Raw genomic sequence first — 25597 nt, forward strand, 5'->3', positions numbered from 1 at the left:
AAGCGCGGCGGCGCTCCCGTCCGAGGGTTCGGATCCCACATGCAGACCGGCTCCCGCTCACTGGCTGAGCGAGGCGCGGGAGCAACACCGAGGGTTGCGATCCCGTTGCCGGTCCCCGGTCCGGTACGGGGGCAACACTGAGGGTTGTGATCCGTTGCCGGACACGGAAAAAAGACAAAAAAAATAAAAAATAAAAAAAATAAAGCACACAGCCTTGGAAGGAACCATCGAATTTGACCATCTTGTCAAACCCTCTCATTTTACAGATGAGAAAAGGAACTCTAGACAGGTTAAGTGACTGAGGTCACCCAGCTGGGTGTGGCAGAGCTAGGATTAAAATCTGGGTTTTGACTTATTTGTGGTTTGTGCAGGAAACCCTTCCAATATCTCCCTTCAACTACAATGGCCTGCTTTTCCTTTTTAAGCAATAATTTTAATAGTTCCTTCCCCTCACCTCCCAGTTTCTGTCCTTCGACTCTAACATCCTCTAGGGCTTGGCTATAAAAGATAACGAGATAGCAGGTGCAAAAGTTAGTAGAAGGACCCTCTCAGCTGTCTGTCAAAACCTAGCGATTCACCCTGAAAAGACCACAGTTACTTACCCCTGTCATGACCACCTTGGCTTCCCAGTGTTCTGTGTAGGTGGCAAAGCCCAACTTCTGATGAGCCCAAGTTGGGAACACAAAGCGAAAGACAACACAACACACACGTGAACTTTTGCCACTTTTGTATTTTATTGTGGAACTGAAGTTTTTTTTTTTGTTTTTTGTTTTCCTTTACATCAAATATCCTCAATGGAAGAGGGGATATTGCACACAAATATCATAAAAGCACTACATATTACTTTCACTGGAAACTAATTTTCTACATTAGATATGACTGGATAGGATAGAAGTGATGCAGGATTATAGGACATATACCATACACAGCTGCAGACTGACACAAACACCATTCAGAACAAGAGAGAGGAGTGTGAAGTGCTTCTCAGCCGAGCTCAAGACCACTTCTTTCCAGGGCTGGAAAGAGAAGGCTGCATGCAGTGTGGAAAGCGTGACTCAGAACTGCTGCAGAGTGCTCTCGAAAGGGCAGCCTGGTCTTGATGCCTCTTCTCGATGGCTCCTGTTTTGGGGAGCTCCAAACAAGTGCAGAGAAGCTGTTTATTTTTTCCCTTCCTTTTCAGTTTTTGATGCTACCTTTTAAATTGACTTCATAAAGTCACAGATTTTTTAAAAATAGTAAATAGTTTTAATACCAGGTGAATAACCTAATTGCTTTCAAAGAAATGCTCATCCCTAGGCTGCTTTTGGTGTGTTGTTCAGTTGGTTAAAAGATAAAAGACTACAGTTCCTTTAAAGTGGAAACAGGATCTTTTTTTCTAAACCTGAAGCACAAAAAAAGTTGTTATCCTAACTCACAACATCATTACGGAGCAGGAACCTCCTGTGACAGGTGACTAAAGAGAGGCAAGAAAAGCAATTTCAGAATTGTAGAGCAGCTCCTGAGAGCTGAAATTTGGTAACAGAGGGAAAATGAAAGGTGGTAAAATTTCCATTAGCAAATGATTAAATCTTATTAAATGAGTATTGGAAAGCTCCTAAACTGCATAAGCTATTGGAGACACTTAAAACATTTATATACACTGGGGAAACCATTCACTATGATATGTAACTTTAAGAAAAAAAAAAATTCTTTTTAACTCCATGGAAAATGGTGTTGGGGGCAGGGGAGTCAGTCATTGTATTCAGTCCCACCACAAGACTGAGAAAGCATGCACAAGGGTTGGGGTTTTGAGAAAGGGGATAAAATTGATTAAAATTGAAAATGGAGGATCGTCTCTAACATTTAGTATCTGTAGAATTTTAAGAATACTACCAAAAAGGTCATGATCATGAGTGCTACCTCAATAGAATCCAATCCAATCACTTAAACAGAGTATAAATTCCTTCCACTCAAGTATTCAATCTATACAATTGGATTAAGTAACAGTATGAACAAAGCTCTTAGAAGTCTACGTCGATCTTTAGCTCTCACCATGAATGTACATGGTACATTGTGATGGCTGGTACTAAACTAATTGTGTATTTACGGAACTAGCAAAATTAGGTTAGTCACACAGGTAGGAAAGGTGTCTGGAGGACAGGAGCAACCTGTAATGCAAATATTGGTTTTCTTGGTATACTCAGGCTCTGTGGTCAACATTGAGAATAATGGATGGAGAAAGGTACTGATAGTTCATAGGAAAAAGAGCCAGCTGACCAGTGACAGTTTTTATATATTTTTCCCATTAAATCCCATAGCAGGAAAAAAAAAAGAAAGAAAGAAAGAAAAGAAAAAAGGGAGTAGGGTAGAGTGGTTATCACTGAAGACTGGCTATAATTCTCCTAAAAGTGTTTGTACTTTTTAAAAACAAAATAATATACCTGTTAAATAAAATTAATTTGGGAAATTGGAAAATAACTCCATCTTCTATCAAAGAAAAATCAACCAGAGGTCTGGATTTGGCAAGAAGCTAGAAATCTGTTTTCATTTCCCATGCGTTATGTGGACCTACTCAACAGCTAACCATTAAATGGTTATCTTGAGTATCTTAGGTTGTCTCATAAAATAAGTATGAAGTAGATGAGTTTTTATATGCAGTGAAATCCATTTTCGTCACAATGACTTTTCCATTATGTGTTTTTTGTACCCTTAATGTGTTATTTTTAAGGACTTGAAAGAAATGGGTAATAAATAAAAGCTGTATTTCTAGAGAAGCCTAACAAAAATAGAATATTAATTTTCTTAAAAAAATTAAACATTTGAAAAATGTAATTCACAGCATTAAGTAGACTGCAATAGGTCCTCAGTGAAAGGACCCTGAAGAATTGTTTAAACCCTAATAGTTAGCAGTGCAAAACATACACTTATCAGACAAAAATAAACTAAAATGTTACTTTTGAAATAAATAACTAACATAGAAAATAAAATGAGGTCATTGTGTACTACTCCGTAGACTTCAGAGTCTGCAGGAAACTTAACGTGACAGAGCACAGCACAGTTGTCACTGAGAAGTTTGCCACATCTGAACACTGGGTGCATTGATCTGCAGCTTGAAACTTGACAACAGTTTTAATCGTGATCTGACTACCTACGTTCATAGTTCAATAATGACAATGATGGAAAATGTCTCTTAACTCTACCTGATGAACCACAGGAGTTGGGAATTCACTTGTTTTCAATGTACTACTACCTTTTTTTTGTTTGTTTTATTTCCCAGAAAAGAAAATCCCAAAGCAAATTTATGTTAGTGTTCTTTGAACTTAGCTCTTTTACCTCATGGTTGAAGATCTTGAAGGAAGTATGTACTTTCAAAAGCCCTGAAAAGTAGCCTACCATGCCATTCTCCCCGACTCTCAAATAGCACATACTCAGATTTTTATGTTATGGGAGTCAAAGGTGGGAGGTATCATTATTCCTGGTAGTTATGGGTTTTTAATAAATATTATTACTGCAATATCAGACTTCAATCTTGCCAGAACTTCAAAAAACATTATTCAATTTTTGTCTTATGAAACACTTTAAAAAAAAAAAGACTATCACTTGAAAAGTTCCTTTGCATTTTCCTGTAAATGAAAACATTTGTTAAAAAGTTCATCTATGAAAAGTTCTCACATATCTAAAAAAAAAAAAAAAGAATTCTTCTGTACACTTGTTCCCATAATTATGTTGAAATTAATGGAAAATTTAAAAAGCCAATGTAAGACAAAGGAAGGTAAATACTGTACACTTGCTGCAAACCTCTTCTACCATAAGACTCACTGTTTTCCCAGTTCTGATCATAGAAGCCATTTCAATCTTGAACCTGCAGTAGTAAAGAAGCTATGAAAGGCTCAACTGGTTTGGCTGAGGGGCCACAGGTGCACCGAAGTGGTATTCAACACGCATGACTCAGCAAACTGTTGGACCAATCAGGTCAGCTTCTAGTACCCCCACATGCGCACACTCGGGGTCCTTTAACTGGAGTATCTATAATCCTACACGGATGTTTTATAAACTTGCTGTCTCACATTAAAAAATAAGTGCATCAAGTATCTTTGTACATTCAAGTCACTTCCTAAGGCAAATTGTCTACCGTATGTACTCCCAACTGCTTTGGTATTTGCTTCAGTTAATTGGGGTGGACTTGGGTGTTACCACGTGCAGGTTAATTGACTAAAAGTGGATGAAGTGGGTGGACAAATGCTGGGAGCATGCCTTAGATCAATCTACTCCGTTTAAAGAGTCTGAGAGTTCTGAATGGGGATCAAACCACTTGAATATCCAGTCCACACTTACTACATTATGTCAGTTTGCAGCCTTCAAACTGAAGGAGCTTAATTAAGGTGTGAAAATCTTACGTACCCTCATAACAAGTTTTGTCCTTTTTGTTTTCTCCCAGCCAAATTAAGACCCTTTTTGATGACTCAGACTGACAAAATGGAAAACTTTGCCTCTGTAGACTATAGAATACCTACTGCCTGAGAAAATGCAGACCTAATTATTGGTTATTTTTTTCCTCCTTACCCCACCCTACTCTCTCTTTTTCTCTCTGGGTCTCTCACCAGAACTCTTTACCATTACATTGCCTTCTCTTGCATTCTTTTTCTTTCTCATTCTTTCTGTCTCTCTCTCTCTCCTGCATTCTCTTTATGTGCTCTCTCTCGCTCGCTTGCTCTCTATCTCTCTCACTCTCTCTCTTTCTCTCTCTAAGACAAATGCCTCTACCTAGCAGAAGTCAGTTGGGTTTGCTAGTGCATGGTTTCCAAATGTTCAGCAGAGATGAACTGGGGTAGGTAATTTTGCAGTAACTTGAACCCTATGTGGGAATACTGTTACTTCCCTTAGCAATCAGCAAAAACTGAGAAAAATTAGTGACTTGCATCACCATGACACAGTATAGCATTTGGCAGGTCATTGTTCAGCAACTTAATTAGACGAATTGGCTTTTTAGAAAAGGTGGTTTCAAATTGAAGAATTTCTGGAAACAAAGTTCAAATCCTGTGGCGTGGCTGGCCTTGGTTTTTACAGCTCAATCTTGCATGCAGGGAAGGATTCATCTTGCATAACCACTGTGCTGCTGCTTGCCAAAACCATGATGTTGAGGTCTTGCTGTTTCTCATGGGTCTCTTGGTACCATTCCCTCATCACTTCTGAGTCGTGAGTTGGGATCAGAGTCACCTACAGGGATTGAGAAAATAGCTGTTAAAGGGCAGAGACAGAAACCAGGTGGAAAAGAGAACAACTTCTAATATTAGTTAGAAGAAGGGGAACTAAAGGAAAATTTTCTCTTTTCCTCAAGAAATGCAAAAGATTTCTCAACTTATATTTTCTAAGAACCAGAATAAAGCTGCAAAAAAACCAACAAATAAACAAAAAAAACTACTTTTTCCTGGGGAGAGTTGAAGGCTGGAACCAAAAGCAATTAATGACTTGTCAATTAGTTCAACTACCTTCACTGTCAGCTTTTCAACTCTCCAGTGTTAGGAGAATTGCTTTACTTAAGATGTAATTTTCTGTATTTCCTTTAACACAACTGGTAAGTTTTGCATAAAAGATATTACATATTTAATTCAAGAAGTTTTAGTTATTATTGCATCTCAAAGCCCTCAAAACCCACTCATCGTGTGTACCACTGTCCTGAGAACAAAGATTTGTATCTTTAATTTGTGTGTGTGGTTGTGGATGGAGTGGAGTGGTTAGGTAATGCTTGAATAGAAAAAATTCCATCTAATATTCATTAAGAAGCCACTAGATGCTTCTCATTAGATTTCATATGATTAAATAACAAGTAATTTCTATTTAATATTATGCAAACAGTTTACTAAGTGATTCTGTACAGAACCACAACTAAAACTAAAATAAGCAAAGATCACAGCTGAATTAATAAGGGTCATTCATGGCCAGACATAAAGTTTGGGAGTTGGGAATGTCCTGCTGGGGACCATTTTCAGCAATGCTCCTACTGTGGGATTTCACATGGACAGCTGATTTTCTAAGTGGCCATATTTCTAGATTTGGTCTACTTGTAAAACACAAAGGAGTGAAGACAATTCTTCAGCAGCTCTCACAAGGAAATATGACCACTTTGATTCACACACATTCTTGGTGTACTGGTGGGAAGGGCAATTAATCTTGGGCCCATTTTGAAAATAAATGAATTATGCCTTAGGCAAGGTGGCTTTCTCCAAGGCCGTGTTTGTTGTTGGTGCTAAGAATACTATTTCAGACTATCTTCTATGTATTAAAGCGACTATATCCTCAGGATATTTCATGTGTGACGGACTCATAAGGCACAATGGATCCATAATCATAAAGGTGCCTCTTTAAACTTACACCTCTGCCTCTGGCCTCAGCTCAATCTGCAGTGCAGACACTGTTCTGGAGCTCTTACCTGCATGTTGCTGCCCCACTGAGCCTTCCCTTCCAACAAGGCATCCAGGACAGCCCGGCTGGGCTCCTCAGCAGCAGGGTCATTCCCACTCACCACGTAGTAGGACGACCTCACTCTCTTGAAAAATTCAACATCAACATTCTTACTATTGCTGTGATTGGGAATATAGCACAGGTCCAAATACACAGGGAGGCCTGGAGGCACGCCTGAGGCCTTGGCTGTCTTGGTGGTTCCTGGTCCTTTAGTAAATAAACAAAGACAAAGCAAGGGTCACAGCACTGTGAAGAGACCCACACATCCAGTACACCTTCCTTCCTCACCCACAAGCAGGTCCTCCGGGACACGCAAAGAGGGGACAGCATTTCCACCTCCCTGGTAACTTTTAGGGGGCATTTAACACTAGCAATTTGAGAAAATATAACACAGTTGTTTACCATGTCAGTAGGAGAAATGAAACAGGAGGGAAAAAGGAGGGTTTCCATTTGTGAACAACTCATTAGGAAGTAGGAAGAGTTTCAAGGTCTCTCCAGAAGAACGAGTGAGAGAGCAATACCCTTCCTAGAGGACCTACTAAGGTGCATCTTAATTTGAAAGGTGATCTAAGAAACAGATTTTAAAAGTCAAAAGGAAGCATCTGCGTTTGGCCAACCATAATTAACTCATCTTAGTAATCCACTTTAGGGTCTCATTTGATAGCAGTTTTGCCCACAGCTGAATATGATACCCTAACATTTGACCTAGTGAATGTTTCAGATCTTAACCCCATATGACTTCCAAGACCCTCAGCACCTCAACCTCATTCATAAACTGATAAAACACTATATTCTCTCCTTAGCCCAGAACTCTGAAAAGAGATATCTCTCCCTAGACAAGGCTGGACACCAAACTTTGGCAAAGGAAGGTTCAGAAAGACTAGGCTTTCTCTAACTAATCAAGACATGCTACACTGGGGAAAGGGGCATCCTGCAGCCAAAATTCACAGTCTAAATCAGAAAGGCCTGGGAAAAGTAAAGATTCAAATTAACAAAGTTTCCTTGCACCTTATTTGATGAGCTGGCTTCCTAACTTGTTCCAGTTAGAAGGTTGAAAGTTTTGGAAACAGTAACAGAACTAGCATTCTAAGGCAGTGGTTCTTCATCCCGACCATGTAATTGGAATCACCTCCGATACTTAATACTGATACCCAGGCTTCACCCTCGGGTCTGACCTAATTGCACTAGGGGTGGGGCCTGGCACCACCGTCTTTTTAAAGCATCCCAGTTGATTCTATTGTGCAGCTGGTTTGACCACTGCTACAAAGCCATTTAAAACACCAGCTCGATTCTATCTATATGTTTAATCCTCTTTCCTTTCTGCATGGGATGTTTAAAGACTGTCATCCTAGAGTTAAAACCACCAGTGAATTCCATCAGTTGTCCAGGTTTTGTTTTTTTTACTGGGGTAGGGGAGTGGCGTGAATCCACCAAACTGATATTTGAATAAACTGACTCGTTTTACAAATAGACAAACAGGCCAAAATAAATTTGAATGAATCTGAGCTGAAAGCCCTCAAAATATCTATGTGGGGGGTCTCCTAAAGAATTCTGACTTGTAGTAGAAGTTTGTGAGTTATGGTTCTTCTAAAAATTAAATATGTCTACAAATTCCCCTTGTACTCTAAATCATTACCATTAACACCAAATGAATACTGCTCCTAGAAACACTGAGGGCACTGTCAAAAGTCAACCCAGATTGTTTTAATAATAGTAGTGCAATTTTGCCTTTTTAGAAATCTAAAAGCATTTACAAAGTAAATTAAAGTTAACTCATCTTCTTTTATTACTTTGCCTATAGATAATCTGTCAAAAATTTTTTTTTTAAGAATCAATTGTGTGGGCTAGGGTCTGTATGTTTTGAAAAATTCAGTTGATTTTTATCTGTTTGAATGGATTTCATGTTTTCTCTTAAAGTGCAAGTCAGTTGTCAACTCTTTCAGACCATGGAGTTAATTATCTGGTGTTTTTTCCAATCACTCTAGGCAAGAACAAATTCAGTTTGTTTTCTATGTGCACATAAGAAGACCAAATCTGATAAAAACTTAGTCCTAAAATTGATGCTGGGTATTATTTAATGTAAACATTTGCAGCTATAACTAATATATACTAAAATGCACTCAATTTGAGAGCTATCATATTTTCCTAATAAATCAAAGGAAAATTTTATTTAAATTTTTTGCTTTATATGTTTGCATCAATTTATATTACTTTGTGAATTGTGATCTAAAATCCCTGAATAATTATGTAAAGCAAATAAGTGTATTAATGCAAATCCCTGTGATTGATACGAAGCAACAGAATAAAGCTATGCTGCCACAGTTTCATCAAAAACCCAGATCATTGCTGAAAACCTAATAAATCTGGAAATTGGGACCAAAACAGGAATGATCAGAAGTCTGCTTCTGCCGAGTGGGAATTTCAGTCTGAAATAGCCTTCTGAGTCTCTGTCCTTGTTCCCGTGGGGAAGAGGAGGATACCAAAGGAGACTTCAGTGTTTTTCTCTCAGTATGTATTCGGTGCTCACTTGTCAACTGAAATTATGGTCTTCATCAGCTGACAAGAAAATAGTATGCTGCCTTTAATGGGGATGTTATCTCCAACCTGATGATTTTTTTAATAAAAATTTTATAATTTTTAATTTTAAAATTTGATAACTATTCTTTTTTTAAAAGGACTCTAAATATTGGGCCTAGACTGGTTATTCCAGGCTTGCCATGGAACCTCTGGTTCTCCCTAGGCTTTTGTGTACTCCTGGCCTGTGTCATCTTAACTTGATTCTGGGGCCAGCATGGTTGAAGCCAGTCTCCCAGAGCTTGAAATATGTATCCTTGGCTCTGAAAATTTAGAAAAGGGCTGCAGTTACTGTGGTCTGGAATGGTGCAAATCCAGGAATCCTGTCAGGTGAGTCACAGCTGCTTTGGGCCACATGCTGAGCTATAAGACTCAAGCCTAAGGGCCACACTGCACTGAGATATATACCTTTGGGCAGAAGAGAATAGAAAAGGGGAGGTAAAGCATCTATTTGTGCTCTCTCATCTTCCCAGTTCAGGAAGTCAACTGGAAATGCGAGAAGCTCCAGATAAAAGCAGAATTCCTGACGCCCATATCACGGGGCTTGCCCGGGGAGGTAAAGCATCTATTTGTGCTCTCTCATCTTCCCAGTTCAGGAAGTCAACTGGAAATACGAGAAGCTCCAGATAAAAGCAGAATTCCTGATGCCCATATCACGGGGCTTGCCCCCTCCACCTACCTGCAGTAGCAGTCTTGACTGATTTGGATGTGGACGTGTTGGTGGCATTCTTGGTCTCCTTGTCTTTCTCTTCCCCACGTGTAGCTTTGACCTCAGGAGTGGTGGTGGTTTTCGTTGCTTTTTCCACAGATTCTTTTTTCTTAGGAGAAGCCACTCTGGACATCTTATCTGAGGATTCTTTCAAGGCCCCTGGTTTTGGTGAAGCTGCCAAGGGCTTGGACTTCCCATCACCCTTTTTGACTGGTGAAGACGACTTGGTCTTTGTGCCTGGCTTTTTGGTTTTGGTTTTCTCTTTCAGGTCTTTCTTCAGAGCTTTGCCCAGGTTCTGCTCAATGGCCAAGGCCTCTGGGTCCACCATGGACACATCAGGGTGGCGTGGAGAAGGGCTGCGGTCTTGCATGGGGGCTGGAGGTGGGTCCATGTGTCTGTATGTGACAGTTTTGTCTGTGGGGATGGTTTCCGACTCATCTTCAGAGTCAATATTTGCATCAGCTGTGATGGAGGGGCACTCTTCAGTCTCCGGGGGTACATCTGAGTCGGTCTGGGACGGCGCCGACTCGCTGACTGAGGTGGGAGGAGTTTCATCACACTGTCGCCCCTGCTGCTTTCCTCCTGGAGGTGGTGGGGCTCCCCCTGATTGAGTGAGGGGCTTCTCGGACTCTTCAGTGGGCTCGTCACTGGCAAACCACTCGAGAGGATTGGGATTAATGAAGGAGGGTGAAAGCTCTGTCTTGGGATGCTTGTATTCACAGGAGGACACGAGGCATAAATCAACATCCTGGCGGGCTTCTGATGGGGACTTCTTTTCTGCAGAGAAGCATCGGTCAGTCTCATAGGAATACGGAGATGCCTGGGGAGTTCTTGTGATTTTCTCTGTAGTCTCGTAACAGTATGTAGAAGTATCAGGGGGTCCTGTCGTTTTTGGAGATGTCTCATAGGAGTAACTTTCAGACTCAGGGAAACTGGCAATTTTCTCAGTGGTCTCATAAGCGTAGCTGGAGTCCCCAAGTGTGTGGCCACCATCCTCAGAGTCATCATAGCCATTGCTGATGTCATCCAAGAGCCTTCTAGACCTCTCAGTCTTTTCATAGCTGTAACCACTCACTTCGGGGGTCCTGGTCATCTTCTCACTTATCTCATATGAGTACCCACCCTCTTCGAGGGTTCGTGTGGTCTTCTCAGTAATTTCATAGGCATAGCCACCATCTTCGGGGGTCTTGGTGGTTTTCCCGATGGTCTCATAGGAGTAGCCACTGTCACCTGGAGATTTTGTGGTTCTGTCTGTCTTTTCATAGTAATAGCTGCCCATACCTGGGGTCCGGGTGGTTTTCTCATAAGACTCATAGTCATAATCTTCTTCATCTGGGGACCCTGTTGTTTTCTCAGACTGTTGATAGGTGTAGCTAAATTCACCAGGAGTCTTCCCTCCACTCTCCTTCTCCACACCAGATGTGGTCAAATCTCTATTCAAGGCTAGATGGTGTTGCATTGTATCGAATAACACTGAGGCACGGAAGCCATAGGGCTCGGCGGATGCTGCATCTATTGGTGGAGAAGAGGAGGTGTGGCAAGCTGCTATGCTCTCTTTGACTGCAGAGGTAGAATCTGAAAAACTAGGTGAATATAAAGGAGAGGACTCTCGTGGGGTGAGTGGAGAGATATCAGATTTCGGAGAGAGCTTCTCTCCTTCCAGACTTTGCACTTTTTCAGAGGTGAGTGAGGCATATAAGGATATATCTCTGGGAGGAGCGACATCAGATAAAGTGTCTTCCTGGAGAGGAGAAGCTATCTGAGAAGGGGTATGAGCAGAAGAGGTGGATGGGGAGGCCTCTACCTGAGATACTGAGATGAGCTCAGAAAGATCATTATCTTGGGTGTAGGACGGCTCCTCCATTGGTGGTATCTTATGTGATAAACTGGAGTCCTGCATATCGGGACTGTAGTCCACTTCAGTTGGCCCATTTTCAGTGATGTGAAGCATACTTGCACCCACTGCAGCGTGATCTGGAGACTGTCGACTGAAGTCCATAGCAAGGGAGTGCTCAGGAGATTCTTGGCCAAATTCAATAGACATGGAGGACTGTTCAGATCTGTGATCTTGAACTGGTGTCCTGGATTTGGCTGTTTTAGGGGAGAAGTCTGGTGGAGAAATTGACATTGGTCTTGGGCATTCTTCTTTAGATGGAGACATTTCTGTTTCCTGGAAAGTGGTAGGTGTTTGCACAACAGACACTGAAAGAGAGTCATCTACTTCTGTGGAATGTGGAGAGCCAACCTCGGCATGCAGAGAAGGAGACACGTCATCTGTTGTTGGCTCTGGGAATGAGCTTGTAGCCACAGAGGCTGTGGAGACTGAGGCCACACCCTCCATATGAGAGTACGTGTCTTCTGCTACACCCTCATCAACAGGAGTGGCTGACTTGTCTGAGACAGTGCCTTCAGAAATGGACATCTTGGTGTCTTCTTTAAAAGATCCAAACTGACTGACATCTATTTGTGTTGGAGAAACATCTCCTAATTTCCTTTCATCCAAAGCCAGAGCTGGTTGAGAACTCATTGCTTCAACATCATCAGTTTTCTTTTCTTGACCAAAGTCTTCCTTTATAGGTATAAAGTCTGTACGTTTCCCTTCCTCTTTGTCTTGGTAAAGACCAGTGGAAATCATTTCAGAAACTGGACTTACTTGGTCTGGAGAGCCTTGTTTTCCATTCTTTTCTTCAAAGGGGCTGTCAGTACATCGGCTAGGAGTCTTGCCATCAGCACTTAGAAAACTTTCATATGCAGACTCGGATCCAATTAGGGGAGGGCTGCGTAAAGGAGACAACACTTTCTCAATAGGAGACTCTGAGTCAGGCACAGGCTCATCCATGGGGCTTATGGAAGCCCTTTCACTCTCGTCTTTGGCATCACTGAATTCAAAACTCACTGGAACTGCTGGTGGTTTTTCAATGACTTCGGTAGGGAGGTGACTGGATTTTTCATCAGTGGGAGACTGGTAATAGGGTGTGTGGCCAGCACTGCCAGTCACAGACTGAGACGGTGACACCACTTCCAAAGTCTTATCCTCGGGACTAGCACAGTGTTCTTCAACTACTTCTTGGGTCACCTCAGGAGACACTGGGACTGCTTCTGCCTCTGTAGACACTTTAATCTCATTGGGTGTTAGAGAGAAGTTCACACTACGTTCTCCCAAGGGGGTCTTTTCTATGGGAGATGGTGGAGATGGACTCGGGGACGGGCTCTTGGATGGGCTAAGTTTCTCATCTGGGACTGCCGAGATGGTGTCTTTGATCTCCAACATGGCGCTGGCTTTCACTTCTTTCTCTTCGGAGTAGTAAGCATCCCGTAGAACAGATCTGCTGAACTTGTCTTCCTCCATGGACGAGGGTGGTGATATGGTGGAGGCTGACGCGTTGTAATCCTTGCCATCAGTGGCGTCTGTTTTTGACCCTTCAGATAATCCGTTGAGCGGTGTGACAGCAGGTTTGGAGTATTCCTGAGAATACAACGAAGACTCATACTTGGTGATGTTGACAAACTCCTGAGATGGGGACTCTGTCTCCTCATTGTTGGTCTCATCGCTCATCACGTCGCGAGGAGTGGACATCTCATCCATTGGGGTGGGCTCACTGGATATCTCAATGGTAGACTGAGTGTAGCCAGAGGTGGCAGTGAATTCCTCGGGCTGGTCTTCTCGATTCTCCTCATCTGAAGCGGTGGCCTCACTCTCTGAGCCTCCAGGTAAAGTCTCATCGTGAATTGAAGATGCAGGCTCTCGGCCAGGAGACTGGGCTCCCAAGGCCTTGGTGGATGTGGTAAGGAAGCCATGCTGATCCTCCGCACCACTCACTTCCGCAGCCTTGTCAACCACGGCCATCACGTAGTCTTCAGCGTCAGTCTTTCCAGGCTCGTAGTCCTCCTCATCGCCCTCCTCAGACTGTTCAGCTTCTCCTTTCTCAACAGCCTCGTCCATGTCTTCTTCCGCTCGGTCGTCCCCACTGGCCACAGACTCCCTCTTGTCCTTGAGGTGCACGTCCGCCTCGGCCTTCACACTCTCCTCATCCTCGGTGAGGCTGTGCTTGGAGGTGCTCACGCACACGTGGTCCTCCCCGTCCTCTTCTGGCTCCTCAGCCTCCTCGGTCTCTGCCTTTTCTTCATAGTCTCCGGTCTCTGAGGACTCTTCAAAACCAGCTCCTTCGTCTTCAAATTTTTCAATGTCGTCCACCCCCTGCTTCTCCACTGGCTCCAGCTCCTCGGGTGTTTGTTCACATTCGCCCTCCCCTTCAGTGGTAGTGATGCCCTCATCAGGGGACTCAGCCGGACCTTTGATGACTTCTGTCTCCTGGATGACATATGCTTCAACCGGCTCTGTTTCCTTCAGTTTGTCTTCGTCTTCAATTAGCTCCAGCTGAGGCTTCATGTCCTTTGTTACATCGACTTCTTCAGCCTTTAATTCTTCAAAGTCCTTGGTTAGATCCTCGGGGGATGACATGAGGGACCTCTCGGCTTCGAGTTCTTTGGCAGGGCCAGTGGCCACTGCTCCAGCTGCTGCCGCCACAGCTGCTAGGGTGGCTGCAGTGCTGATGGCTGCGGCCTCTGTGGCCTTGCCTTCCTTCTTGATGACTTTAATTTTCCCCTTCTCCTTTGGCTTCCCAGCAGCAACAGAATCTTTCTTGACGGGTTCTTCCTTCTTGGGTACTTTTGGTTTTAATGCAGCTGGTTTTCTTGCTTCAGACACAGGAGTAGGTGATTTCTTGGCATCTTTAGGGAGCTTCTTAATTTCTTTTTTAGGTTCCTTTTCTTCCTTTTTAATTTCCTTCTTTTCTTCCTTCTTAACTTCCTTCTTGGCTTCCTTCAGTGGTGTTTCTTTCTTAACCTCTTTCTTGGGTTCTTTTTTCTCTTCTTTCTTGATTTCTTTTTTGACTTCCTTTTTCACCTCTTCTTTTTTTGGTTTTTCCTCTTTCTTGACAGGTGTTTTGTCTTCCTTTTTAGCCACTTCTTTCTTCGGCTTTTCCTTCTCGTCTTTCTTTTCCTCAGATTTTGCCTTTGTTTCCTTTTTCACTGTCTTCTCCTTGGCAACTTTGGGTTTGACATCTGTGGCTTGCTTTTCAGCCACCTCGGCTTTCACTGGAGACTGCTCTTCTTTGCTGGGCGCCTCCTTTTCGGTCACTGGAGGTTTGGTCTCTGTTTTTACTGGCTTATCTTTTTTCACTGTTACCTTTTCTTTGCTTTCAACTTTGGGTGGCTTTTCCACATGATTAGCTTTTGCAACATCAGGGGTTTCTTCTTTAGACTCTTTGCGCACAGTCTTGCTGGGAAGTGGTTTAGTGGCCGGCTTCAGGCTTTCCCGGCTATCGGCCCTCTGTTTCAGTTTGACTTGTTTTGTGGCAGGAGTAGGCACTTGGCCGGTGAGATCCTTTTGGGTGGCCAGTGGCTGCTTCAGGAAGTCTAAGTGTTTGAGCTTTTCCAGGCCATCCAGGATGTTGTATTGGGTGCTGTTTCCAGGAAACAAGACACGGATGATTTTCTCTGCGGGGTTTGCTGGATGCCACACAATCAAAGATGAGACTGAAGTTAAATAGGAAATCGGGATATCTATTTCTTGACCATTAGGCAGGATTAGTTCAGCCTTGTCTTTGTTGGTGCCAGTCCACTGCTGCATAAAATACTGCATTTCCTTGCTACTCTTGACTGGGTTAAGCACATACATCTCAAGTTTGCCCACTCCCATTTTTTGGAAAAGAATGACAGGATCAATGGTATTGCCTACACTTCTAAACAGAGGCTCTGGTTTCATGGACAATTTGTTCAGGTACTGGAGAGTGAAGCAAGCTTCCTCTATGCTTCTCTTCATCTTGATGTTTGGATCTGGGTTTTTCAGGTTTTCAGGTACGTTGAGAAATACAACTCCTAAGTCAGGGGAGATGAGGTTTTTCATCCAGTCACTATTTGTGGTGGAGCCCTGGGACTGTTCTTCCTCGAGCTCTGCAATTTTCCGCTGTAGCATGCTGTTTATTCCAGGCAAATTGTCATCCCCAATGTGGGTGAGCAGGATGGAGTCCACTCGGTCCAAGTGTCGGATGAGCTTCCAGAAGCAGGATTTTCTTTCTGATCCTCCGTTGATGAGCATATTGAATCCATTTACTGCAAACAAGGCAGAATCGCCTCTCCCTCCTGGAAAAATGTAACAGCAGGGCTTAGAGAGCTTTAGAAATCCACCTGATGTGGGAGGTTCCAGGATGTCAAAGGGAGATGGGACTTCCACTGATTCTGAGAGATACTCAGTAAACTCAGAAAGTCCTTCCATTTCTGGCAATATAGAAGCTGAGTTGAGTTTAATGTTGATGAAGTCTTGGAGATTGTGTCTGTCAAGATTGGAGTTCTTCCAGTCCCCTTCTTCGGGACAAAACAAGGTTAAGCTGGCTTTGTTGGCAGGATGGGTGGTGCTCAGTAACTCGCCAATCTGAGTTTAAAAAAAAGAAAAGAAAGCAAGCAAACATTTAAGTGACTGTTATCACTGATCCATCACCTCCATTTATGACTGCGTATTCTAAGATCTTTGGATGTACACAGAGCCAGTGTCAGAGACATACTCGTGTAGCAATGGTGGTTGTTTAAATGCTGACATATTTGCATCCCAGAAGGCCAACAGCATCTGTCCTGAGCCCCCAACCATCACCCCTCTCCCTGGCACCTCCCCTGCAACCCCTCCACCATCTGTTCCTGCTCTAGAACTCTACTCCAGTTCTAAGACCAGCGATCATATAGACGACTGCTGTTTGTGCCACAGCAGTTAGGAAATACTTTAAATATTACCCCTGGGGACTTGCCAAGCATAGATGCCCTTTAAAAAATATTAAACTATCATGGGAGAAAGCTATGTGAGTCATTTCACCACTGATATAAAAAAATTTTTTTTTTTAAATCAACTAGGCTTGGCAAAAAAAAAAAAGACCTGACTGACATATTAAAGGTATTCAGAAAAAAGTTTGGTGGATTTTTTCTCCATGGGAGACATGAATTTATGGATTGCCCATTACTACAAAAAATCACTAATTTCTGGAATCAGAGCACAGTGCTTAAAACATGGGTGGTTCGCCCAGCAGATTCTCTGCAAATACAAATGCTTTTATTGAAGCCGAGATGATTAAAGTGGTTGGTTAATTACACAAGCCAATGACCAAATTCATTCCCCATTTGTTCACGTTTAAATCCAAGGTAAGCCACTCTGCTCTCTTACTGCTCCCATTCTTTTCAGGGCAAGCTGGGTGTCAGTGGCTAAGGTCAAATTTGGCTCAAACACATCATTTAGTACTTCCCAAGGATGGGAATGTGGAAAAGCAAACAGGGACCAAAACAGAGAGTGTGGTTTCGTGAGAACACTGTGTTCTTTCTCACTCCATTTTATGTTATGTTAAACATATATATTATGTTTCATGGTCTCAGTCTAACAAATAGTGAGGGAGAATCATGCCATAAATTCCAGTCTTTTTCCCATTTCAGTAAAGCTCATAAATCAGCTCAGAATTTCAACTGATAAGCGCTCTGTGTCCTACATAGTAAATGGCGAAGGGGCAATACAAAGATTTCATATGGTCCAGCATCCCTGGGCCAGCAGGTCTGAACTCTTGCTTTCTAGTATTAGAGCAGTTTCCTCCATCTCGCATAACCTCCTGAATGCTAACATTCTGAGGCCTACTATTGAGTGTATATGTAAGGGCTATTTACGGAATCTGAATTTTCCTACGTTAGATGGTAGTAAAACAGTCATTTTTATTTTGTTAGCCAATTAGTCCTCAGCATAATATTTTAAGTGAAGGGTCACGAAATAGCAAATAATAAAAACTTTGCTGTTTTCCTCTGACAATTTCACAATCTCTTATAAAAGGGATAAGAATCAATTCTCATGTGGGAAACTAAGAAAACTGACGAAGCAAATGGTAACCGTCCTTGGGGGTGCTCAAATTTTTTACTGGCCAAAACAAACATGAGCGGTTTCTTGTCCAATAATCAGCCTAGACCCTCATCACCGTCACTCTCGATCTAATTTTCACACAGAACACATGCAAACTGTTCATGTTTTATAATATATTTTAAGGAGCAAATCCAGGATAACTCAAATTGCTAAATTTTTAACAGTGAAATTTAAAATTTAAGTTTAATTCATTTTAATTTTTGAAATTCTACCCTAACTGAGAAGTGGGCAGACAAGGGTATAATCCAGCTCTGTGTAGGGGATATTCAATCACTAGCTCTTTTGATGTGACTTGTATAATCACCAAGTTCAAGGGAAAGGTAAAAAGACTTGAGGAGTATCTCGCTACGTTCCATCTTTCCATCTCTACACAGAGAGTTTCTCTGAAACTCAAGACATGACCCCCAAACAAAACAAGGTTGCACAGAATCCTGAGGAAATCAGAGGTCATGAAAAACAACCAAGAGGTTGGTAAATATGATGCATGAGGCAAAGCAGAGAAGAAAGCCCGTACTGCTGGGCAGGTTTGCTTTCAGAGAGGGAAATCTGATCCTTCTTAAGAAATAGCAGTATACTGGGCACAATGACACAAGAACACAGAGACAAGGGCTAGAGAGAGCCAGTCATGAAGGAGGCAGACGCAACTGGGTAGGGAGGAGGAATAACTACTACATCCTTGGAGCTACACAGCAGAAAGGAAGCACCTGTTTTCCCACAGACTCGTGGGCCAACAAGCCCATAGAGAGTCAGTGCCTCCAGAGCCACAGTGGCACTCGATCCATGCTCATTCAATGAATGTCCGGGAACTATAAGGAGGATCCAACAGCATTTGCAGTGGCAAGGAAACTTGTGACCGATTCTTACACTTGGAAACTGGGACTTTTAAACAAATTGGGAAATCATCATCATAGTAAATGGTAACTATGATAGCCCACTAAAAGTTTCTAGAGAGCAGAAAATACGTCTTCTGTATCTTTGTATCTTAGTTATCTTTTTGCCCCTACACATAATCTGGCTCAATAGATGTTTGCTGACCTGCACTAAATTTGGCCAATTCAACACATGCTGTCTTCCTGGAGTGGGGTCCTGGGTTGTGACACAAGCCTGCTGATCCTTATCAAATACACTGACTGTTACCCTAGTTCTTACAAAGATGGATGACAGACATGACTGGGAGAAATACTGCTTTGGGGCAAAGATAATCATTTTTGTTAATTACTTTTTCTGATTAAATGCAGGCATACCAAAGAGAAAGGAAAATATTGGAAATAAATGGCTTTACTGCAGATGATTTTAATGCAACAAGATTTGAATTTCTAAACCATGGCCTACTAACTACATTTCCTTTTTTGATTAGGTTACTTGCTTGGCAGACAAGGAAATACAGTAGACGGTGTATCTCTGGGCTTTAACAAGACATTTAACAGGATATCTGAACAGTGTGATAGCAGAATTAGGTGGATTTGTAGCCAGCCATATAAATAGTGCTGCTTAGTGTCAACCTGGAGGGAGGTCAGTGACGGGCTGCCTCAGGGCCCATTTCTGTCCTGGTGGAGTATTCACTTGGATGAAAACAGTAAAGACGTGCTTATCAAACCTGTGGACAGCATGAAAATAGAGGCAGAGCGAAATGTAGGATGGCAGAATTAAGATAGTTATAAAAGCTCTTCACACGGGATGATGATGACCAAGTCAACTCTAACAGGATGGCATGCTAAAGGGATAAATGTAAGGTCTAATAAACCAGCAGGGTAAAGTACAGGACTGGGAAATGTGGTTTAGCAACAATATCCATGGAAAAGACTCAAGGATTTTAGTTGACAGTCAAATGGATTTAGCATGAAGCTAAAGAAGCTTAAACTTCAAGGCTCCTTACTGGCATGGTCCCTTACCAAATCCCTATACATATTGTGGGTTAATAACTGTGTTTTCTTTTTCTTAAAGGGAGCCCCCAAATTATGTAAATTGCAGAGCTTCTCAAAGCCTACATCCGTTCCCCATTGAAACTTAATTTTACATGGTGATGGTCAAGAGTTACTTTTAGATTTATTTAATGGAAGACTATACTGAAAACTACAGAAGTTGACTCTTACAATCCTAACCTGGTCAAATGACTCCAGGAATATGGTGTTCAGTTTGAGTCATGACATTTTAGAGAAACTAGACCCAAAACAAACTGAAACAAGTATCCCTTGCTGGCTCCTTCTCCTTGGTCTTAACCCTTAAATGCTAGATCTGGCCCCTTTTCTCTTCTTAATGCATTTCTTTCTCTAGATCACTTCATCTGTCTTCTGGGCTTTAATACTATACCTCTAATAGGCTAATGGTTTGGGTAGGTTTGTTTGTTTGGGTGGCTGGCCAGTATGGGGATCTGAACCCTTGACCTTGGTGTTATCAGCACCACACTCTGAGTGAGCTAACTGGCCAGCCCGCTAATATGTTAATGGATCCCACATTAATATCTCCAGGCCAACTCTGAGTTCTCTGAGCTCTGGACTCATGTATCCAATTGTCTGGCAACTCCAAAGCACTAAAATAGGACCAGGACTGAAATCTTGAACTTTCTCCCTACCCGTCCCATCTCCCCTTCTTGACAGAGGAAGAGGTTTAAAGGACAGTGACCACAGAATATAAGAAACTTTTAATATTTTATGAAGAATCATGGGTAGAACTGAAGATGATTAATCTGGAGGGGGAAAAATCGACAGTGTTGGTGACGGGTATCTAGGATACTACAGATGGAAAAGAGATCACATTCCTTCCTTAAAGATAAAATGAGACAAACATGGAAAAAACTTTCAGACAGAGATTCTGAAAAATGCCCCCAGGAGATAAAGACTTCACCACCCCCAGATTTCAGAGAAGGATGGGTTAGCCAGACAGTTGTCCTATCTGTAAGTTCCGGTTTTATAGCTGACCTTCAATGATTAAGACTCCAATAACCTGAAACTCAAAGAGCACTGATAGTTCTATTTTTCAGTCCATTTATTTTTAGCTATTCTTGTGCGGGGGAAAAAAAGTATTGATTTCGTGTTTCTCAAATTGTGTTTCTGGTTTCTCTGGGGTTAAATAGTATGTTTCAAGGACTGGATAAAAGGAACAAAGCTGGACACCAAATGGCCTTTGAGGTCCTTTTGTTACCGAGTCATTCTGTACTCATCCTTTTGCCAAGGCAACAATCGGCAATCATAGCTCCACAAGGCTGATAACCAATGGTCTAGTCCAGCGATTTTCAATCCACTATAGCTGTGGCACCCTTTCTTCAAAGTCCACAATGTAAAAGAAAGGCTGAGCTGCTTTGGTTGGGGCAGGAGGAAGACAGTAAATTCTATCCACTGTCCTCCCGCCTCCCTCACATTCCCCCACCACCTGGACACCACTGATCTGGTCTGTTAGGGAAAATCCTAGCGGCTCTTTTCCATATGTGTTGAGCACTGCTTTCTCCAAAATATCGGGATGTGGGTTATGGGGACAGCAAAGAGAATATGACAGTCTCTGGCCTTAATGATACCTGCCTGAGTACGATGAAAATGTGTTCCCTTCCGAACCCACCCCAGTGGTTACAAACCCTGGGGAATGTGCCTTTCCACAGAACTCTAGTTCTTCAGTGGAGGCCATTTCTTTTTTTTTCTATAACTAGTGACAAAACTTGACAGTCCACTGTGCTAAAATTCTACCTTCGTGGTCTAGTAAAAATGATTTAAGCAGAAATGTTCATCACACCATGCCTTATTTTAAAAACAGAGGACGGGGGATATTATTTGGGATCCAGATAGATGAACCGTGATCCCCTCTTACTTAAAATCTTGGCAATGACAAACACTTCTTTTCACATATCTCCTTTGTTTGTTTTTACAGCAAAAAAGACAAATCAACGTCCTGGGTAGAAACCAACCACTAGAAACTAACTGCAGAACTGCACAAGAACGCAGAAAGGTGCCCATGTGCATATAAATGAGCCTACAAGCAGGCCACTTACGTGCTCACCATGTCACTGGGCCACTTCCAGGCCTCTGCAGCTCTCTTCCTTCCCTGGGACATGATGCTAGTAGTGTGCGTGACCTCTGAGCTACCAAATGCTCAACTGCCCCAGGGTACAACATGAGCATAGGAACACAATCTTACAGAAGATCTGACCTTATAGTGATCACACACCAATTTCAGGGCAGTAGGCAGTGAGAATTATAGCTCTAGTTTTGGAATTTCATTGCAATCGAACAGTGGTTTACTGGCCTTTACTATGTGTGGGTGTAGTGAATACCAAGAGAATGAGACATGGAGCCTGAATTCCCACAGCCTTGGAGGAAGACAGGGCCAACGCTTTCATTTTGAAATGGTAAAAGATTTACAAACTGTGAGTAGGCCCTGAAGACTCTCAGGAAGGAACCAACTGACTGCCTGGGGGTCCCTTTCTCGCTGTGGGGAGCCAGGCTATGTGCTTCACCATGCAGGTGACACCGCACTTTCTGAGAGCTGGGGCTTCAAACACTAAGCAAAACGCTCCTTTCACAGTTTTATATTGCCCGCCCCCCAATGGGTGAACAGTGAAAATCGTTATGTTTTCTGACCAGTGTTTTTACAGAAGCCTCCAGGTGAGCCAGATGAAGCTGGGCAGTTTGCTTACAGTTCTTGCCAGTGATGACAAGTACACAGAGATGCCTCTGTGAAGCACAGGCCTAAGGAAGATGGGATGCAGAAAGACACATGGCCCTTCGCAGTGCCCGTGAGACTGAGAAGCTGCCACCTCAGGAAGACAGTTTTAAACAGATGTGGTAACTCTTCTTGTCAGTGCCTTCAATCTCACCACTTAGAAATCTGTCATCAGCTACAGGCAGGCCCCAACCTGCTATGGTGACCGCCCTGAATTGTTCCTGTAACAGCTATAAACAAATAAGCTGGATGAAAAGGACACATTATTTTGGAAAGTTTCCCAGCCAGGATAAAATTTCAAGCAGAAATAAATTAAAATCTTTGATCTGACTTTACTAAATACTGCTCGCTTCAAATAGTTTTCAGTATTTCACATACACCACTCTTGAATAAGCTATGTTCATTAAAAACATTAATGATCCAGCTTCAGTGCAACTATCTTAACCGTCTTTTTCTTAGTTCATAGAAGTGCCCCATTTTCCTACATGCCTTCTTTTCTAAAGCCCTCTTTCTTTCGTGGGCCGTTCATAAAGCCCAAGTTCAAACACTGGGACCAGGCACCCAAAGTAAGAGAAATTAGAAATAATTAGACCAGAAAAAGTAGGTACAAGTACTGAAAGAGATTAAGGCAGTTAAATTCTACCGAAAGCCCAAGAGCTCTTTGGAGTATTCTTTCAGAAAACAGGAGACCTGGGTTTTCTTTTAGGCTCTGTCATTTCAAGTTTCTCTATCATTTTTTCATCTGTAAGATGTTGACTGTTCCAACCCCTCCCCCCAATCTATATCCCAAGCACATTAAGAATCATTCCAATTAAATTCTTTTGGCAATGAGCCATGAAACTATTTTGGATCACGCGGTTTTGTTTATTTCGAAGAAGCTGTGACATTCCATTCCCTTCCCTTCCCTTCCCGCATTATCTCCCCCAGTGCTTTCAAAGAGCAGCCTAAGGCTAGAACAATAACCAAGCAACTGGAAAACTTACACATTCCCAGATGGGAACCCACCTCTTGATCGGTGAAAATCTCTATGAAGTTCTGGAAGGAGAAAGAGCCAGACTGGAGAATGAGCTCTCCGGTATTCTCAAAGCACTGCCCGGTCAGCACGAGCAGCTTGTGTCGCGCAGCATCGGTGATCATCAGGCGCACCTGGAACAAAGCACAGCAAGCAGGACATGTGGCATGGGGGGCACTGCCATCCCACCTTCAGGACAGGCCTGGCCTCTGGAGCCACTAGTTTATTACCAATAAAAGGCTTCATTCCTTGAGAGCCTAACCCTGGGGCAGGGAGAGGAGGGAGGGGTGGACAGAGCCCTGGCTGTAGGAATCATCCATAAAACCAAAAAAGCGTGCTCATCAGTTCACCCACGAAGGCCATTTTCAAAGTTTGCTACAACCGAGACAGTAGGAGACTTTCTCCCCCAGTTTCCTCCTCTTTTTCGAGGCCGTCTTCACAGCTGGTAAACCATTTGCTCCACAGCTGTTGGGAAGTGTCTGCTAGCAGCATGGGGTCTGCGAGACCAGGGAAGACTTGCGAGTATCTCACAGGCTGAGTCACCACGTTCAGTCCAGATACCACTGCCCCCTCATGAAGGATAGGTGTCCAACTCAGGTCCTAAATCCGCCCTTCTCATCCAGGCTTGCTTTCCTTCCAAGCCATACAGCAAGCACATAGCTCCAGATGCAGTCTCCAATGGGATCAGCAAGGTGCTTGGCACTGAACATGAAGAAAGGCTATCCCGAATAGCAATCTTTGGAATAGAATTGCAAATGGATTGCACTACAGAACTCTCTGTGAACTCTAAGTGGCAGGAAGCCAGCTGTCCCTCAGGAGAAACAGCACTCTAAGCACCATGGTATTCGTTCTGAGCCCAATTCATGAAGGTTCAACACACACTACGTGCCGGGCATCATGCTAGGCACTGAGGGAGGACACAAAAGTAAACAGGCCATGACCCCTTGCCCAGGAACCCCACAGTCTAGTCATGGGAAAACACATGTACGTAAGTCATTGTTTCAGCCCCATCTGCTCCACAGGCAATCCTGGATTCCTTTACAAAATCCTTATTTTTCCTTTTTTATTTCTTACAGCTGTTTCAGGCAGTGTGCCTGGATATACATTAATCTTCCAGGTTTTTTCAAGCTGTCCTGATTCTGTTAGTCACAGAGAGATTGCTATCCCATCACTTTCCTCACTCTTGTGCCTTAGTAGATTGTCAAAGAGGTTTTGCTAATCTGAAGTAGGCAGAAGTGGGTCACAACAGGCTACATAACCATAACCAAAAAGTGGAAGCAATCCAAATACCCATCAACTGAGGAATGGATAAACAAATATGGTATATCCACTCAAGGGAATATTATTCAGCCATAAAAAGGAATGCAGTACTGATAGATGCTACAACATGAATGGATCTTGAAAACACTATGCCGAGTGAAAGAAGCCAGACACAAAAGGCCACATATTGTATGATTCCATTTATACAAAATGTCCAGAACAGGCAAATCTATAGACAGAGGTAGATTAGCGGTTGCCAGCAAAGAGAAGGAATGAGAAGTGACTGCTAATGGGTTCACAGGTTTTGGGGGGTAATGGACATTCCTGGAATTAGATACTGGTGATGGTTGCACAATTTTATAACTATACTAAAAACCAGAGTCGCATACTTTAAAAGGATGGATTTTACGGTATGTGAATTATATCTTAATTTTTAAAAAACAGGATATTGTCACAGAGATGCTCAAAGCATGGGCAGAAGACACTGCAGATAATGGAGGCTCCCAGGGACTTTGATTTTAGTGTCTAAGAAGCAACCGCATCTCCAAGGTGCTAAACTGTAATAAAGTGGGAAATGGAGCTGTATCATCTCCTCTGGCCTGGGTGACCAGGGATTCTTGGCTTCAGCCAAGTTCTTACATCACAGTGGGCTCTGAAATATCCAGTTACTCTCTTCTAGCAACAATTTCATATAGTTGTAATAATAATATTAGTGGTAGTAATAGCCAACATGTACATTTCAGTGATTGTGTGCCAAGCTCTATTCTAAGCACTTGGCACTTCTAAGCACAATATTAAATACAAACATTAAATGTAGGAACTGTTATGATCTCCATTTCATAGAGGTGAAAACTGAAACAAAGAACTTAAATAACTTGCTCGAGGCTACCAGCTAGTCAGTGGCAGACCTTGGATTATGAACCCAGGTAGTCTGACGCCAGAGTCCATGCTCAGACCACTATGATATCTTACCTTCCAACAGTGGTTAAGAGTTGTGCAGGATAGC

The 25597-nt window shown here is 42.7% G+C and overlaps 1 protein-coding gene across 1 annotated transcript in view; it reads right to left on the reverse strand.

Moving 5' to 3' along the window:
* Positions 1–712: 712 nt before the first annotated feature.
* MAP1B (microtubule-associated protein 1B) overlaps positions 713–25597 on the reverse strand; it is a 104716-nt gene continuing 79831 nt past the window's right edge. Inside the window, exons 4-7 of the mRNA XM_008570474.1 lie at positions 23325–23465; positions 9695–16157; positions 6410–6648; positions 713–5196 (exon numbers count right to left, since the gene is read on the reverse strand). Of these exons, the coding sequence (XP_008568696.1) occupies positions 5041–5196; positions 6410–6648; positions 9695–16157; positions 23325–23465 (6999 nt within the window). The 3' untranslated portion in view covers positions 713–5040. The remainder of the gene's footprint in view (positions 5197–6409; positions 6649–9694; positions 16158–23324; positions 23466–25597) is intronic.

The sequence above is a fragment of the Galeopterus variegatus genome, unplaced genomic scaffold (genome assembly GCF_000696425.1).
Source record: "Galeopterus variegatus unplaced genomic scaffold, G_variegatus-3.0.2 Scaffold605, whole genome shotgun sequence".
In the NCBI taxonomy this organism is placed as follows: domain Eukaryota; kingdom Metazoa; phylum Chordata; class Mammalia; order Dermoptera; family Cynocephalidae; genus Galeopterus; species Galeopterus variegatus.